Source organism: Quercus suber, unplaced genomic scaffold (assembly GCF_002906115.3).
Source record: "Quercus suber isolate HL8 unplaced genomic scaffold, Cork oak 2.0 scaffold_296, whole genome shotgun sequence".
Classification (NCBI taxonomy): domain Eukaryota; kingdom Viridiplantae; phylum Streptophyta; class Magnoliopsida; order Fagales; family Fagaceae; genus Quercus; species Quercus suber.
Genome location: NW_027069752.1, coordinates 586,955 through 603,524, shown reverse-complemented (window position 1 = coordinate 603,524; position 16,570 = coordinate 586,955). Strand labels below are relative to the sequence as shown.

General features: G+C 30.6%; 1 protein-coding gene and 1 long non-coding RNA gene across 2 annotated transcripts; one reads left to right on the top strand and one right to left on the bottom strand.

Annotated features, from left to right (window-relative positions):
- The first annotated feature begins 2,889 nt into the window (after window positions 1-2,889).
- LOC136071251 (uncharacterized) lies at window positions 2,890-6,372 on the top strand. Its single transcript, XR_010632545.1, has 4 exons — window positions 2,890-2,973; window positions 3,117-3,333; window positions 5,835-5,920; window positions 6,107-6,372. It is a non-coding gene; the product is annotated as an uncharacterized LOC136071251 (long non-coding RNA).
- Window positions 4,667-9,148, bottom strand: LOC112015200 (non-specific lipid transfer protein GPI-anchored 3-like). The gene is made up of 3 exons (XM_065782301.1): window positions 8,601-9,148; window positions 5,368-5,397; window positions 4,667-5,011 (listed from the first exon to the last, which is right to left on the bottom strand). The coding sequence occupies exons 1-3, from the start codon at window positions 8,944-8,946 to the stop codon at window positions 4,911-4,913; spliced, it is 477 nt and encodes a 158-aa protein (XP_065638373.1). The 5' UTR covers window positions 8,947-9,148; the 3' UTR covers window positions 4,667-4,910.
- Between the last annotated feature and the right edge of the window lie 7,422 nt (window positions 9,149-16,570).

The window sequence follows — 16,570 nt, the reverse complement described above, 5'->3', positions numbered from 1 at the left end:
GAGCCCTTCCAACCACGTCCCCTCCCCGGGACCTTCTCAGCCGGTACCTCCTCTTCCGGCCCCTTCCGGCCCATCAAGCTCGTCCTCGTGGACGGAGGATCCATTTGAGCTGCAGGTCAGAAGGATAGACTCCTATAAAGACTCGGGCAAAGGGAAGACTAGCTAGCAGTCTTGCGTTCCTCTTTGAGGTGAGAGGAGACAGGTCAGGCAATCTCTAAAGAGGGGAGCTATGTGGTGCCCGCATCCCTTAGTGACCTCAGAAGGCACTTTACAGGTGATAAAGGTCAGAGGGATTCCTACTACTAGCTCTTTTGGTCTGAGCTACGCGAAAAGGGAAGCAAGGGAAAGTCGCTTACGGGCTTAAGGCAGCTAGGGACTCTGGGGCGAGAAGAAGCTTTTCCCGCATTCCTGTTGATGCAGAGATCAGACGAGCTGCTTCTTCTTAAAGAGTCCTAACCGGAATCCGGATCGGAATAAATAAGATAAGGGGAAATGTCGGCATAACCACTGCTATTTCATCTGCAGCTCTTGCCGTTGAAGGAATAAGTGTTGCTTTGGCCATCCCACTGCCAAAGTTTGGTAACTCTATTGGTGGAATACATTCTCACAAAATGCATTATGATAGAATGCATCCATTTGAAAATTTGCATTTGGAATGATGCTAAAAAAAATCTAGTGAAAGGTTATTATGTTGAATATATTTTAAGTGTGGTTATGAATTCTTGTAGAATGCCTTTTTTTCCAATAACAGGGAAATATTGTTGGATGGGTTACTTCATTTTTAAAAATAAATATTAAATCTTACATCCTAATACATATAAAAATGTCAAATAAAAAGTTTAAAGGTAATTACATTAATTAGTTTTATATATTTAAATACAATTACCATTAGTCTAAATCACCTCTCCCAACCACGATAAAAAATGAGTTTTATTCACTGAAGAAGACCTTTTTATAATAACACAAAAATACATAATTCTATAATCCTCATTTGCACTCCCTTAGAGCATTCCCATCAAGGTTTGTAAAAAATTTGGCATTTACCATCTCAAAACCCAAATTTATAACATATAACACCTCACTTTTCAATACAACCTACATCAAACCTTCTAATTTTTTTAGCATTTCATTTAAATAATATTTCTTTATTATTTTTCAATAATTGTTTTATTTTTCCTCTCTCTCATCTGTCTGTCTCTTTCTCACAGCATTGCCGGCACCACACTACCAACCACCCACCACCCATACCACAACCACCACTAACAAAAAAAGGAAAAAAAAAAAAATCACAGCAAAAACCTCCACATCTACCCACAACCACCAACCACAGCAGAAAAAAAAAGAAAAAAAAAAAGAAAAAGAAAAAGGAAAGAAACCTCCACCATCGTCGCCACCAGCAAACCCACTAGCAGTGAAAGCTTCTTCTCTCTCTCAAGATCGGCTTGTAGGCTTCAGATTGGCGTGGGATTCAGATTGCCGTGGGCCGGTGGTGGTCGTGGCTCGTCGTGGGTGGGGTTCAAATCGCAGTGGGTGGGTTCAGATCACCGTGGATTGCCGTGGGTGGCTTCGGATTGTGTGTGTGGCTGTGGGTTGGTTCAGATCGCGAGTGGCCATGGGGCCGTTGCTCGCCGTGGGCAGCCACGGTTTGCTCGCCTTGGGCCGCCGTGGTGATGGTTGGTGGCTGATTTGGGGTTTGTGATTTGGACGATCATTGGCTGTCAACCATGGGTTTGGAGGCAGAGCAGAGGGAGAGAGATAGAGAGCAGAGAAATGGTGAGACGGGAGAGAGAGCAGAGAAATGAGAAGGAAAAAAAAAAAAGTGAGCTAGACTTAATAAAAAAAACAATATAAATTTTACAATTAGTGAACAGTGCGGTCTCAAATATGAGACCACACTGTTCACCAATGCCAAAAATTCTAGCATTTGAAATCCTTGATGGAGCAAGCTTTTGGAGCATAAATGCTAAAAAAAAGAATATTTTGGCATATACAACTCTTAATGAGAATGCTCTTATGAGCTAGTGGAGATGATGTACGTGCTTCATGTGTGTGTGAGTCGTGAGACCAATGCGATGCTGCACATATCTTGCTACTACTGGTTGTCCTGTGACCCAAATGAAATCATTCTTGTGGTTTGTACAACCCTCACCAAAAAATAAATATTTAAAAATTAATAATAGAAAATATTTCAGAGATTGGGCATATAGTACCAATCATAATAGTAAACAAAATCTATCATACCAAACACAGTGGACACCGACAAAACCATCTACCATGGTTTTTCCCCCAGTTCTGGCCATGTAAAATATCATGTGTCCTCGTCCACACACATAATGGTGCCTTAACCATACCTACCCGTGGGCATGGGGATACCCATATGTGGTTGCTTTCTCCTCCATCTTTGTTTCCAACTTAGTGGGTTGATCATCCATAAGGAGGAGACTGGACTGGCCTTTATGCAATAGTGTTGATCACTAGATGCCTATCTATCAATAACAGTTTCCTGGCTGAAACTTAATTGTAGCGAAAAGCAGGGTGTTTTGATGGATCATTGGAAAGAAAGATGATCATGAGTAGATTCTTTAGAAGGCATATAGCTCAAATTAAGGAGACTACGGAAATTGTTTAATATAATTTGATTATTTGCGACAGAGATCAACCCATGACCTTGCTTCAGCATCTTGTTTATGTGGGGAGGTGATGTCACTTAGTCCCAAAATAAAATTATATAAAATGACCATTTTAAGAAGGGGCCTGTTATCAGGAATTAAAACACCTTGGCACGCATCTTATGCAGATAATTTAGGAAACAATGTTCAAGCAATGTCATTGATCCACTCTGCAAATTTAGCTCCAAAAAAGCTTTTCTTTAATTAAAGATCATTGTGAAATCAGAATGGTACACAAACTGAAGTTTAAATTACCATTTGTTGGACTGAAGCAAAGCTCCTTGTTTGAGTTATTTTGCTGAAGGTGCAACCGTCATTGTGAAAATTAATGATGGCTGTTGATGAAAATCATGCCTTCCATTGAGGGTTTTTTTTTTGGTATTGATTATCCAGTAATGGATGACATAGTTTGGTGGTTATAACGCTGTTTCTCATAAATTATTGCAGGCAATTCAAATGAAAATTGCAAAGCGAATGACTTGAATGTTCAAGCTGATGTTTCAGGAGACGATGAGGATGACTGCATAGCTAAATACATCCAAGACAAAATTGACGCCAAGGTGCCCAACATTCAATGCCCTGGCTTGAACTGCAACCAGATTTTGGACCCTCTCTTTTGCAAGAGAATCATCCAAAAACCACGTTGCTTCTTCAAGAACTTCAGGTATTTGCTTTGACCAATTTAAATATTGTTATTTTATGTTATGCATATTTTTTATTTGCTTTTATAAAAGCGTGATCATAATGTATTAGATATAATTGTTTGTTTGAAACGTTGAATTTGGATTGAGATAATAATAGTAACCTTTTGTTTAGCCAAAAAAAAATGAATATAGTACTGTAACTCTATTATATAATGAAATCATAAGATTCATAACATGGACTGCCACAAGGGCTCAATTTTCAACGAAATTGCAAAACGCTAAAAAAGCACCTATTTAAGAAAGAACATGTATAGAGAAAACATAGAATGAATCGACAAAGCCTACTTTAAGCAATAATGAAAGTACAAAACACCCCCCCCTAAAAAAAAAAAAACCCAAAAAATGTGAATCTTAATATCTAAGTGCGACGAAATCTCACAATAAGAAAAGCTAAATCAAACTCTGAGCATATTCTAATTAGGGGAATTGTGATCTGATAGTAACTGAAAATAACAAATTCCAGTGCAACATTAATTTTTGGTTTCTTATGTTTTTACTTGTTTTCTCAAAACCAAACAGAGGAAGATATTGGAAGTAAGGGATCTATGAGAAAAGGAAATGCACAGAGAGAGAGAGAGAGTGAGAGAGAGACAGAGAGAGAGAGAGTGTGTGTGTGTTAGGGATTTGAGAGAGATGATATCGATCTCACAATTTTAATTTGGGTTTTTTAAAAACTTTTTTTATAATCTCATGTAGTAATACAATTGGTAGTTTGATGTGATATGAAAATATTTTTATTGTTCTATTTGACACATAAGTCTTTTCTACTAAAAGGATAATGACAATAATTAAATTGATACGACATTGAAAATGTTAAAGATCAAATTGATATTTGGTGCAAAGGATATAGACCAACTTTGTAATTTACTCTAAAATAAATAAATAAACACCTATTAATATCCTTCGCCCCCTTAGAGCATTTACATCTAGGTTTCTAAAAAAATATTTATTTTACACTCTAAAAGGAGTCCAAATCTTCTGTCCCACTTTTCCTGCTCCACTCTATACTCCACCAATAAATACTTACCACATGTTCACCTAATTAATTAAATATTATCATTATTGACATATTAATCATACAGTTATTAATTAATAGTATCACGTGGCAAGTATTTATTGGTGGAGTATAGAGTGGAGCAGGAAAAGTGAGACAGAAGATTTGGACTCCTCTAAAAGTTACTTTATCTATTTTACCAACTCATTTTAAAATACATCCAACATCTCATTTATTATTTTTGCATACAACCTAATAAAATAAAATAAAAAACTGCCAAAACTTTTCCACTAGTTCTTTCTTTGTCCTCTTTATTCAACAATAGGAATGGAATTCAGTGTTTTTAGTTTACTTGTAGGTCAACAGGTACTTTATCAGGGCTTATACGAGATTTAGAACAAACAAACCACAATTGAATTTAAGAAGATCCACTTAAATGCTAGAGTAGTTCCACCACCCCAGCTAGCTTTTCTGACTGTGTACCAAAATGGCATTCACTCCGGGACTATATTCTAATCTATCAAGCCTGGGTTGCTGAAATAATTACAGCCACAAAGAAAATTGCCAAACCAAATAGGCCAAAATGATTCCATATGCTGCACTTTTTAGACTGCTTGAAGGTGTAGAGTTATGTGAGGAAGAACCTGATAGAGAAATCAAATTATAAAATTAAATTAAGAAAAAGAAAAAAAAAAGTTCAATTCTAATTTCAACATTTTGTTTACACGACTTGTATTCAAACACCGGGCATTAAAAAAAAAATTTCAAATAAAACATGTAACTATAACTAAGATTAAAAGCAATTCGAAAGATTAGAACATTTCTACTAACTGTGAGTTCTTAGGCCCAAAATTTCAAATTTCCCGTGAGTCAAAAACCTAAGTTGATCATCGCAGAAATTCACAATTATTTGTACTCGAAAGCAAGGGAGATAGGTCCAAAAAATATGTACTTAATTTACTGGCATCCAACTAGTAATAAAGAAAATCTGGGGACTTACCATTGGTGGAAGATCCAGGCGGGGGTGCAACTGTAATAAAAGAGAAAGAACAAAGAAAAGAGTGTCAGATGAAACAACCATAACATGCATATAATATTGGCCAAAAAAACTTACAAGATAATCTAAAAAGAATTGATGTACAATTTAGGCCTTCGATGAAGTCATCTTCAACATTATAGTCTAATTACATTGGCCTTCGATGAAGTCATCTTCAACATTATAGTCTAATTACATTGATCCCATGTCAATCCTTTTGGACCTTTCCCAATTGCCCAAACTATTCATCTATGAATTAGCCTTTTTAACCAGTCACTCACCAATTTATGAAAAGGCAGTAAGCAAATTTGAATAGTGGAGAAAGTTGAGGAAAGGAAATACTATCAAAATAACCGTAAACAGCATTTGGAGAAGCCTATCATTGAGAACCCCACTGAAACCTATAAATTCTATCATGGTTTTTCAAACAGGATGATCAGCTAAAGGACATGGACAACAAGATCCGGATCAAATGGAGGTCCATTTTAAAGCAAGGATTTGAGAGAAAAATAATTTGGTAACAGTTTTTTCTTTTACCTTTTAATTTTTTTTGATATTTACAATTTTTTCTTTATAATTCAATAATTACAAAGGGGATGGAAAGTTTGGACCTTGGATATGTCACTAGAAAGTTCCAACCAATTGAGTTACAAGGTTGTTAGTAATGTACAAGTTTTTAAAGTCCTACTTTCCATATTTACAGGGTTGAAATCTGCCTTTCCCAACCATATACAGCTATACTCAAAACAACATTCCACAAATAAGTTTTTAACAAAAAGCTTTGCATTTTAATCCCAAATGAAATGTAGAATATATCAAAAAAGAAAAACAGTAACCCAAGATCTAGGATTGAGGGTAAAAAAGGCATATGCATTCAAATTCGTGATATTGTATAGAGTAGACTATAGTAAAAATAAAATAAATTCGTTTTTGTTGTGCCACATCAATCACTTATTTTCGACACTTTCTCTCGTCTTACAATTATACTTCATTCCTCCAACATTTCTCTATCACTTTTATCTTTTTATTTCCCTATTACTTTATATTGTAACATAACAATCCCTTCATTCCTTCATCCTCCATTTATTTTGACTATTCTTCTCACCATTTTATTTACTATAAAAATTGCTATTTTCTTTTCCATTTAATCCACATTTTGTCCATAAAAAAAGGTAAATACTCTTGCTTTACTTTTGGTAGATTTTTAATTCTTTATTGCATCTTTGTTTTAGGTTGATGAATTTTTGTGTTGAAATCTACTTTGGTATGATGTGATTTGGTTGTGTTTTAATTTGTTATCCTTTTTATTTTCTTCTCATTCTCCTATGCTATTTTATTATGTAGCATCACTTGGATTATTTAGTGTTTATAACTATACATTTTTGAGTAATTTTTAGATTTTTTGGAACTGAGAATTTGAGTTTATATCAAAATACTATCTAGATATCTATGTATTTGAATGTTCCCTTTAGTTATTTGAGTAATATAAATTCTAAATATGTGATGAGATTTGATTATTATGATAATCTCATTAAGAGTATGAGAGGATTTTTTTTTTAATTTTTTAATTTTTTTATATATATATACACGTAGGAGAATGAGAAATCTAAATCATTAATTTGAAACATTAAAAAACATAAAACATTATACCAAATGTTTGAAGAATATAGATTACTTCCAAAAAGAATCAATCAAACACACCCAATTTTCTTTAAAAAAAAAAAAAAAAAACTTCCAAAATAATAGAATGATCTATTTGTAGAGATAAAGAAATGGAAAAACTTTTTAAAATAGTTCAATTGTTAAGAAGAAGAAATTATCTTCAATAAATTTTAGAAAATAAATTATACAATATACCACATTACAAAATAATTATATTTTTCATGCATGGAGTGAGCTTGCAACTAATTACTCCTAAAAAATCATGCAAAATGAGAGAAAATTAAGTAGAATCTTTTTGTGCCAATTTAAACATTTGACTATCTAGTCTTGAACTCCACATGCAGTTCAGAAAATAAATATGTGAAATAGGTATCCGATACTTGATTAACTAAATCTCAACTGGGAGAATATCAAACATTAAAATTCCATGAAAAGCTTTTATGAATGACATCAATCAATCAAGCCTAGAATTTGATAGCTTTCATCCTAAATTTAGGCTAAAAGAGAGAAAGTAAAAGAAAAACATAATGGCTTTACAAGAGACTGTAAAAACAATCAATTTAATGACACAGTAAGTTTAGGGATACAGTCAATCTTAAAAAAAAAAAAAAAATTGTCTATTCATGATACATGAAAGATTTGTCATTATGCCAAATTATGGCCATAAAAAATCGAACCATTATGAAACCAATTCAAAATTTCTAACAAAAGATTCAACTCTATGAGATGAAGAAATTATAGAGTCTTCTGGTGGACCACGTTATTTGTCCATCATTTCACTAAAAAACTTCTATTTGTTTAAAATTGTTGAGTTAGTAATTAATTTTTGTTTTAAATTTTTTTCTAACTAATAATTTTAAACAAATGACAATTTTTTAGTGGAATGGTAGACCACATCACTTGTCCACCATGTGGATCTCATAATTTCTCTATAAGTTTTTTTTTTTTTTTTTGGTTAACATTTCTCCATAAGTTGAAACTGATCAGTCCAGATCCATAGTTTAATGAGTTATCTCTATTACTTTTCAAATTCATGGTAAAATTTGGAACAAATCTTGTGGATTTTGTGACATCAGAAACTTTAAAACATTAGAAAATTATGGTGATGATGACAACAAATAATAACAGGCAAGCATTTGATGACACAGTATAAATACATGATTAAACGCAAAATCATCTTATTACAAAAATCAACCAAAAAAATTAAATGATATCAAAACTAAATATTCAAATAAAAACAAATTAATTTACATGTCATAACTCATGAAACAGCTAAAGTCTTGTAATTCCATTGACACATTTTAATATTTCTAATAACATGCAAAGATATCCAAGGTTCAAAATTCTCACACCAACTGTTAATATATAAAAAAAAAAAAAAAAAAACCCACAAAGCACATCAATAATTCAAATGCAAGCCACACTAACCCAGGAAATAAAGACTAATACCACCAAAATATAACCATATAAAACTAAATTCTAATTAAGCAGAACTAAAAACAAAAACAAAAAAGAGAGAAGAAGATCTGAAAAACCTTTGCATGCTGACTGCTTAATATCGATACCGCACTCCTTAGGAAGCTTCATGAGCTCCACCGGGGTAATGTTGAAACTCTTCAAGGCGTCGGTATGGGCTAATATGTCGCAGAGGCACTTGAGATCATGGGTGATTGTCACCTTCAATTGCTCACAGCATATTGCCGGTGCAATATAGGAGCCCTTCAGGTATGGTTGACAAGGAGCGAGGTTCTTTAAGCATGGGAATGATTCAACACCCCCTGAAGCTGCCGGCCCAAACACGTCGGAAGTTATTTGAGAGAAACCCACAAAAAACGAGAACAAAACAAGCAATGTTATAATATGCTGTTTGTTGGAAGCCATGATGTTAATTTTAATGAGAACACAAACAAGGGAGGGTTTCTGTATGCAGTATTATGTAAAGAGCATTGAATACATAGATGGAAACTGCAACTATCTATGCAGGCTTTAAGAGTAGTCTCTCTTGTAAAGCAATTTCACAAGCCTAAGGGGCAGGCATAACCGCATAACTGGTAACTCTTAAAAGTTTGTCGCTTGGACTTTGCTGTGAAATTGTTATGAAAATATTGTGGCCGTAGCTTTATTGGGAAAATTATTTAGTACTTAGTGATGTGGGAATGAAAATCTTGAATCTCATATTTTGTGTTCCACTTTATATTTCACTAATTGTAGTATACAAGTACTTGATTTTTGTCCAATTATTTTATTAGTAAAGTTGGACCCATTACGATGGTGACATATATTTATTTTTTACCACATGTTTTTATCGCAACGGGTTTAATACTTTGAAGGTATTGGTCTTAAGTCTTACCCTATATATTAGCATGAACCTTAGCTATAGATTATAATTTAAGATTCAAGTGACGTTTTTCAAGAGGCAACTAGATTCACTTCACTTAACATTTCATCTCACCAAAATCAAAAGTTTGCATGTATTAATTAATGGACAAATTTTAGCTGCAAAATTAATTGTAGCATGAGGCTACAACCTTACTCAATAAAATAAATATTACTACATATATATTTTGAAAATCTAACCGTTAAATTGCATGTTATTTATGCTCTTAATATACATATCAAATTTTATTTCAACTGAATATTATTTATTATATGATTTATAAGTTTATATTTTATGCATAATTTTAAACTAAAAAAACTTGCAATTTAAACAATTATTGATGACATAACTATTGATTTTTAATTTTTTGAAAATTTTGCGAGTATAGAGGATATAAAAAGAAGACATAATCTAATGGTAAATTTATCAAAATTTACCTCAAATAAAAAAAACATTAAGTAAGGTTGTAGCTTATGGCTACAACCAATATTATAACTAAATTTTGTCCTTAATTAACTGCCATGTGTTAATTAGTCAAATGCATTGATTCTCATGTATTCATTACTACTCCCTCCGTCTCAATTTGTTTGTTCTGTTTGAAAAATCAAATTTTTTTAAAAAATATCATTTATTATTTTGTCTGTCTTATAAAAATGTATAAGTTTTCAAAATTACTCTTAAGTAAATTTATCATTTAAAAATAAAAAGAGTTATTCTTAATGAGGCCACTAAAAAGGTGTTCCAATTAGATTGATTTTTTAAATATTTGTTAGTTTTTTTTTAATGTATAAATAGTTTTGAAAATAAAGTAGGGGTATAACAGGTACATTGGTAAATTAATGATTTTTATTTTTAGAAATAGGACAATATTTTGGGATATCCCAAAATAGAATAAAAGACAAACAAATTGGGACGGAGGGAGTAGTATTTAGCCCTTGCGTTGTATGAATGTTTTTATAATTTTTTTCCCAATTATTTTATATATATACACATATATAAAATCGAAACTTCTAAAACTTTTACAATTTTTCACATTAGCACAATTTTAAATAAAATTATTTTTGTTTAGTCCAAACTTAACAAAAAGTAAGACTCTATCTTTCTAACAAGTTCAATTTAAGTTCAAACTCATCATTATTTCTTTGAAACAAAATTATTTTTGTTGTTTAGTCCAAACTTAATAAGAAGTGAAACTCTATCTTTCTAACAAGTTTAACTTAAATTCAAACTCATCATTATCATTATTAGTCTATAATAAAGTTTGTATAACAACTGTTGTTGCTTAACAAATTCAACCGATATTGGATTTGGACTACAACAAGATGTCTATTTGCCGATTATCAAGCACATCGTGTACTATTGTTTATGTGCTATTTAGCATTTAGAATAGAACTTCTTTGTTATTCAAAAAGTAAAAGACCATGATAGACCCCACTAACCATTAATGCGGCACGAAGAATGATCAACTTCAAAGAAAATCCCATTGGAAAAAAAGTTGAAAAAAATTAAATAAAAGGTTGAAAAAAATTAAATAATACTATAGTACTAATGATACCTAAAAAAACCATAAAAATTAAAAAATTAAAAAAAAAGTTTATCTATATATATATATATATAACGGACAAAATTATTTTTGTAATCCAAACTTAATAAGGAGTGAAACTCTACCTTTTTAACAAGTCCAACTAAAACTCAAACTCATCTAAATATTTTTAACATACACACGGGGAGAGGATAAAAAAAAATAAAAATAAAAAATAAAAAACCTCAAACTCATCATTATCATTTAAAAAATATATATATATATATTTTTTTTTGTTTAGTTCAAACTTAACAAAGAGTGAAATTTATTTCTTTAACAAGCTAACTTAAAGCCAAACTCAAACATTGATAATTTATCTCAAAATTTGCAAAATTAATCATGAACACTATAAAAGGAAAGCAAATCCCAATTTTTTTTTTAAAAGCCAATTAGAGGTATAAGCTCTTCTTATATTATTGTATTCTCCTCTACTTTGTTAATATATATATATATATATATATTATGGTTTTTCATGTATTTTTTAAAAAGTAATATTCATATATGAACCACCAAATTTCTTTAGTCATTTTTTACAAGATAAAAAAGTTTGCAATAATTGAAATTATTCTTTTGAATATAAGCCATCTTTCTCTTTATTTCTCTATTGTTTAGTCATATATATATATATATATTGTTTTGTTTCAATAATTTCTAAGTAGTGATCTGATTCTTTAATATTTTTTGATTGCCAAGAAGTTTTAATATCTAAATTTTTGAGTTATTTTTTTGCAGTATCTGAAATTGTTTGACAAATTTTTTGTAAGTCTGACAAAATTTTTGTAAACCATTGCACGTTCAACCAATGGCTTCTTTATCAAATTGTAACACAAATTGAAGTCATACAAGAGCAAATCATACAATAGTGTAATTTCTTAAATTTTTTATAAAATTATTTTAGTATACCTCACAAATAGGTAGGTTCTCGTGTATAGCACGGATTAGCACTAATTATTATAATTATAATAATAATAATAATATTATTATTATTGTGATGGTTAAGATCCTATGCAAGCATTAGTGTTATATAAAAATATTAAGTAGAAGTAACAATTGTAAATAACTAAAACATAATTATAATCAAGGAAAGCAAGATGGTTTGAGAAAAGCATCTGTGTCATCAATTCATGTATCCTCATATTTCACATTTAAAAAATAATTACACATTTCTAGTTTCATTGTGAATATATATATATATATATATTACTTGAACTATCATAAAAATAGATTTTATATTTTATGTAATTGTTATTATTATTATTATTATTTGGACTACCAAAAGTATTTATGGGAAGAAATTAACTGATTTCACTATTGTTGTCTCATGGAATATAATATAATAATTCAAATGATAATGAATAATTGAAGATAGGATTTTAAGTTTTTTGAAAGATGTATAATTCTTTTAAGAAACATGTGTATAATTAGATATTTTATATACAACTTTCCATGGTGTAACCAATATATAAACCAATGAGTAAAATCAACCAATAACCATTCATTTCTTTCTCATACATAATTTGTGGGCATATAGAAAGCAAAATTTTAATAAACCAGGGTCTGCTATACCTACAATGGAAATTTGGTAAACCAACAAAAATAAAAAGTAAACATCATGCAGATATCATCAATAACTATATCGTACAAATTTTGTACCTGGGCATGATCACTGCAAATGTTCCACTTTGATTTTGTTTAATGAATTCCAATCTGCACTCTAATTTCTTTGATTGCGCAAAGGCATGAAACTTAATAAATAGAAAGGACAACATTGCAAAGACAAATAGGTAAACACGTACGAATGAAAGAACTTTGAACAATAGATATTTAAAAAAGAACAAAAAAACCCTTTGTGGAGCAATTGGAGATCTTCCTCTTCGCTTTCACGATGAGGATAATGATCACTTTCATCATAAGGTTATGGCACAATTTTAGCCATTGATGCGGTACAACATTTGTTAGTTAATGTATTCTTTTCAAGGCCAGGCCTAAACCATTTCGTCAAACAATTTGAGTAAGCAATCCACCAACAAAAAATAGATTGACGAATTGGATTTCAAATTTCTGAGAGAGAGAGAGAGAGAGAGAGAGAGAGAGTTGATGCTTCACTTCAAGGCCAATACAAAATAACAGCAGAGGACGATGGGCACTGCTAATTTTTTTAATTTTCAAGGCTTTGTTTTATTTACACAAAGAATTAAAAACCGAAAAGCAAACAGAACGAGCAGCCATGAGTTACACCAATGCCTAAAGAAAATGAATAGCTATTAGTTGCAAAACGTAAAACGCCAAGTGGCAAGTGCAAATGAATTTCAAAACAAATAATGAAAGGTCTATGACTCTATAGTAATGTATAAAAAAAAAAAAAAAAAAAGTTCTATAGTAATGAAATTCAAAAGGACGTGCAATCTAATACCTGCAAGTCTGTAACTAATTATTTTGAAGCAATAATAATTTTTTTTTTTTTTTTGGAGAAGATTGAAGTAGTAAATTAGTAATAGGTAAAAACTAAAAGAAATTAAAGGAATGGTGAGGAGGAGTCATGCTAAACATTCTTGTATGGACAGTTAGATTTACAAAAGATGGCACATGCCATTATTATGTAATTATTATATATATTTAAATGTATTGACATGTTAGATGTGTTATGTTATGGATAAATTGTTATTTGCCATGTGGCACTATTTGTTCACATCATTTTAAATTGATAGAAGATTATGCTACCTGTCATCGTTGTGTGCATCCTCTAGTTGTGAGATCCAATTTTATAATATAGTAAAAAAAAAAAAAAAAATCAACCATAAATTCAGAAGTTTCGGTTTTATAGTATATATAGATTATAAATAGATAGATGATGCATCAAGTATTTATATAAAATGAATTTATATAGATATTTCTTATTTAAAAGAATTATAACAATATGGTATTTTAATTGCTTCTCTTTTATCTTTGTCCAATTGAGAGGTGTAATACATAACATGCTCCCAATTTCAGTTTTGTTCTAATTAATCCCCCAAGTTCTAATCCTTCCAAGCTTTGGTAGAGTAAAGTCTTTTTTTTTTTTTTTTGGGGGGGGGGGGGTTGGCAGTTAAATATATCAATATTTTTTAACCACAAAATAACACACACCACACAATACTTCAAAGATGTTTTTAACATGATTTATTATATATTTTATTTTCTAGTATATCAGAAAATTTCATCAAGTCAATTTTAATTAATTCAAAACAAATATTTTCTTTTTATTCAGTTAGGTGTAATTATCCTTTAATATTCTTCAAATTTTTTAAAATCATTTTTTTTGTCAAATAAAATAAAGGTTACACATTAGATTAATAACAATAATTTGACAAAATTAAAAGTATGCACAGGAATTAATTTCAAATAAGTTATTTAATAAATGTCATTTTTATATGCCTTAACACATACAATCAAGGCTGTAAACGAGATGAGCCTAGCCAAGTATTAAATGTCCAAGCTTGTACATTTAATTTTTTTCGAACACAAACGAGTTCAAGCTTATTATCAAACAAGATTTTATGTTCAAGTTTGGCTCATTTTCTTGTCTAGCAAGCTCAAGCTTGTTCACGAGCTACTTGATTAACTTATTCTTTTCTTATATTATGTGAAACCATGACTAAAATGTTTTACTTTTTCATAATTTTATGAATTTGTACTATGAATAGACTATTTATATCATTAATAAGCTACAAATAATAATTTAATATCATATGAATCTCTTGACAAACTTATACATTCCAATTTCAAGTCTATATAAATATATTTTTAGATAAGTATACATATAAAATGTAATATTATATTTAGTTAAATCGAGCCCTCATGTTCACAAGTCTATTCATGAACATATTATTTTGTTTGAGCTTGGCTCATTTAATAATTGAGCATATACTTAAGGCTTGAACTTAACTTGTTTTCTAAACAAATGAACATAACAAGATTTTTCTCAAACCAAGCTCGAGTTGTTCACAAACAACTTGATTTATTTACAACCTTTACAATGCAAGGTAATATATATATATATATATATAAAAGTAATAATGACAAAAACTAAATGAAAAAACTATTTTTTTAATGGATAACAAAATAAACATGCCCCAAATTTTTTAACCATAAAAACCATTACATCTATTTTATTTTTTTAATAGTAATAGGGAAAAGAATCCTTTGCCTTCCAAAAACCCTAAACATAATTAGTAAATCTGATCGGAACTTAACCTAGTAGATTGTGGCTCACTAGTGAAACTATACATTTAATTAAAATTTTAAATAAAAATTAAGAACATGTCACAAAAAAAAAAAAAAAAAAAAGTAAAAAACGGTAGGGCTAGTAAAAATTTGAAAGATCAATTTTAAAAGTATAATAAATATATACATATATATATATATATATAATTTTCACAAAATAAAAAATATTTAATTTCTTTTCAAAAAGAAAAAAAAAACTTTTACAAATAAGATTTACTTTACTTTTTACGTATTCTTAGGATCCTCTATTTGGTAGAGTTCTTTAAACACTCCTAAAATTAATGACTTATATATGACCCCAAAAAAAAAGTGAATATTAAAACAAATGAAACTTTTTTTTTTAATAATTCTAAATTATTGTTGCATTCCAGCTGAAAAACATATTTAAACTATAACCCTTGACAGTCTTGATACAGTAGATGCAGCAATGTTGGTGCCTTTATTCTTTGCCAGTTGAGCTATAGTTCGTGTGCCACTGTATTATTCTCTCTTTTTGTATGCTGAAATTTTATTGACCTAAAGCCTCCCAATCCAGTTGTAATTCCCAGCATTCTCCAAAAAAAAAAAAAAAAGTTGTAATTCCCAGGATAATATGGCTAATCGACCCTACCATTTCGCCCAAATTTACCGCTTGAATAAATCATTAATACTATTTTTGGAGAGAAAAATCATTAAAACTTTAAATGAGTGCTTGTAGATGTAGTAGTACAATTATTTTCTCAATACGAAGGGGCAAAGTAAAATGTACTTTTTTTTTTTGTTTTTTTGAGAGAGTTTCAACTTATAACGTCCGCTCTTGATGATAGCTCTTTATTATCAGATCAAGACACCAATCAGTGTTTGATGTTAGTAGAGATTGAACCCCAGATCTCTTATACAACCATCAGAGACTTTGTCATTTTTTTTTTTTTTTTGGAGAGGAAAACAGTTTCATTAAACAAGAAAAGGATTACAACAGAGAGCCACCAGCAAGTTACATAGAGAAAGGCTCTAAATTTAATAGAATTAGATGAGATACAAAAGGTGGAGAAACACCTTTCCAAACTGGAGTACAATGGTTGATCTTGGCGAATTGAGCAAGCTCATGAGCAACCCTGTTGTAGTCCCTTTTCAAGTGAGCGAAAGAGCAACAAGAGAAGGAAGCTTTGGCCTACAAAATACCCTCCACCAGGTGCCCAGATTCACTCTCGGTATTGCCTTGGTTAATAGCATGGATAGCCGAGAGAGCATCAGATTCAAATATGACTTGGAGAGAGTCCATTTCTCGCGCCAACAAAATGCCT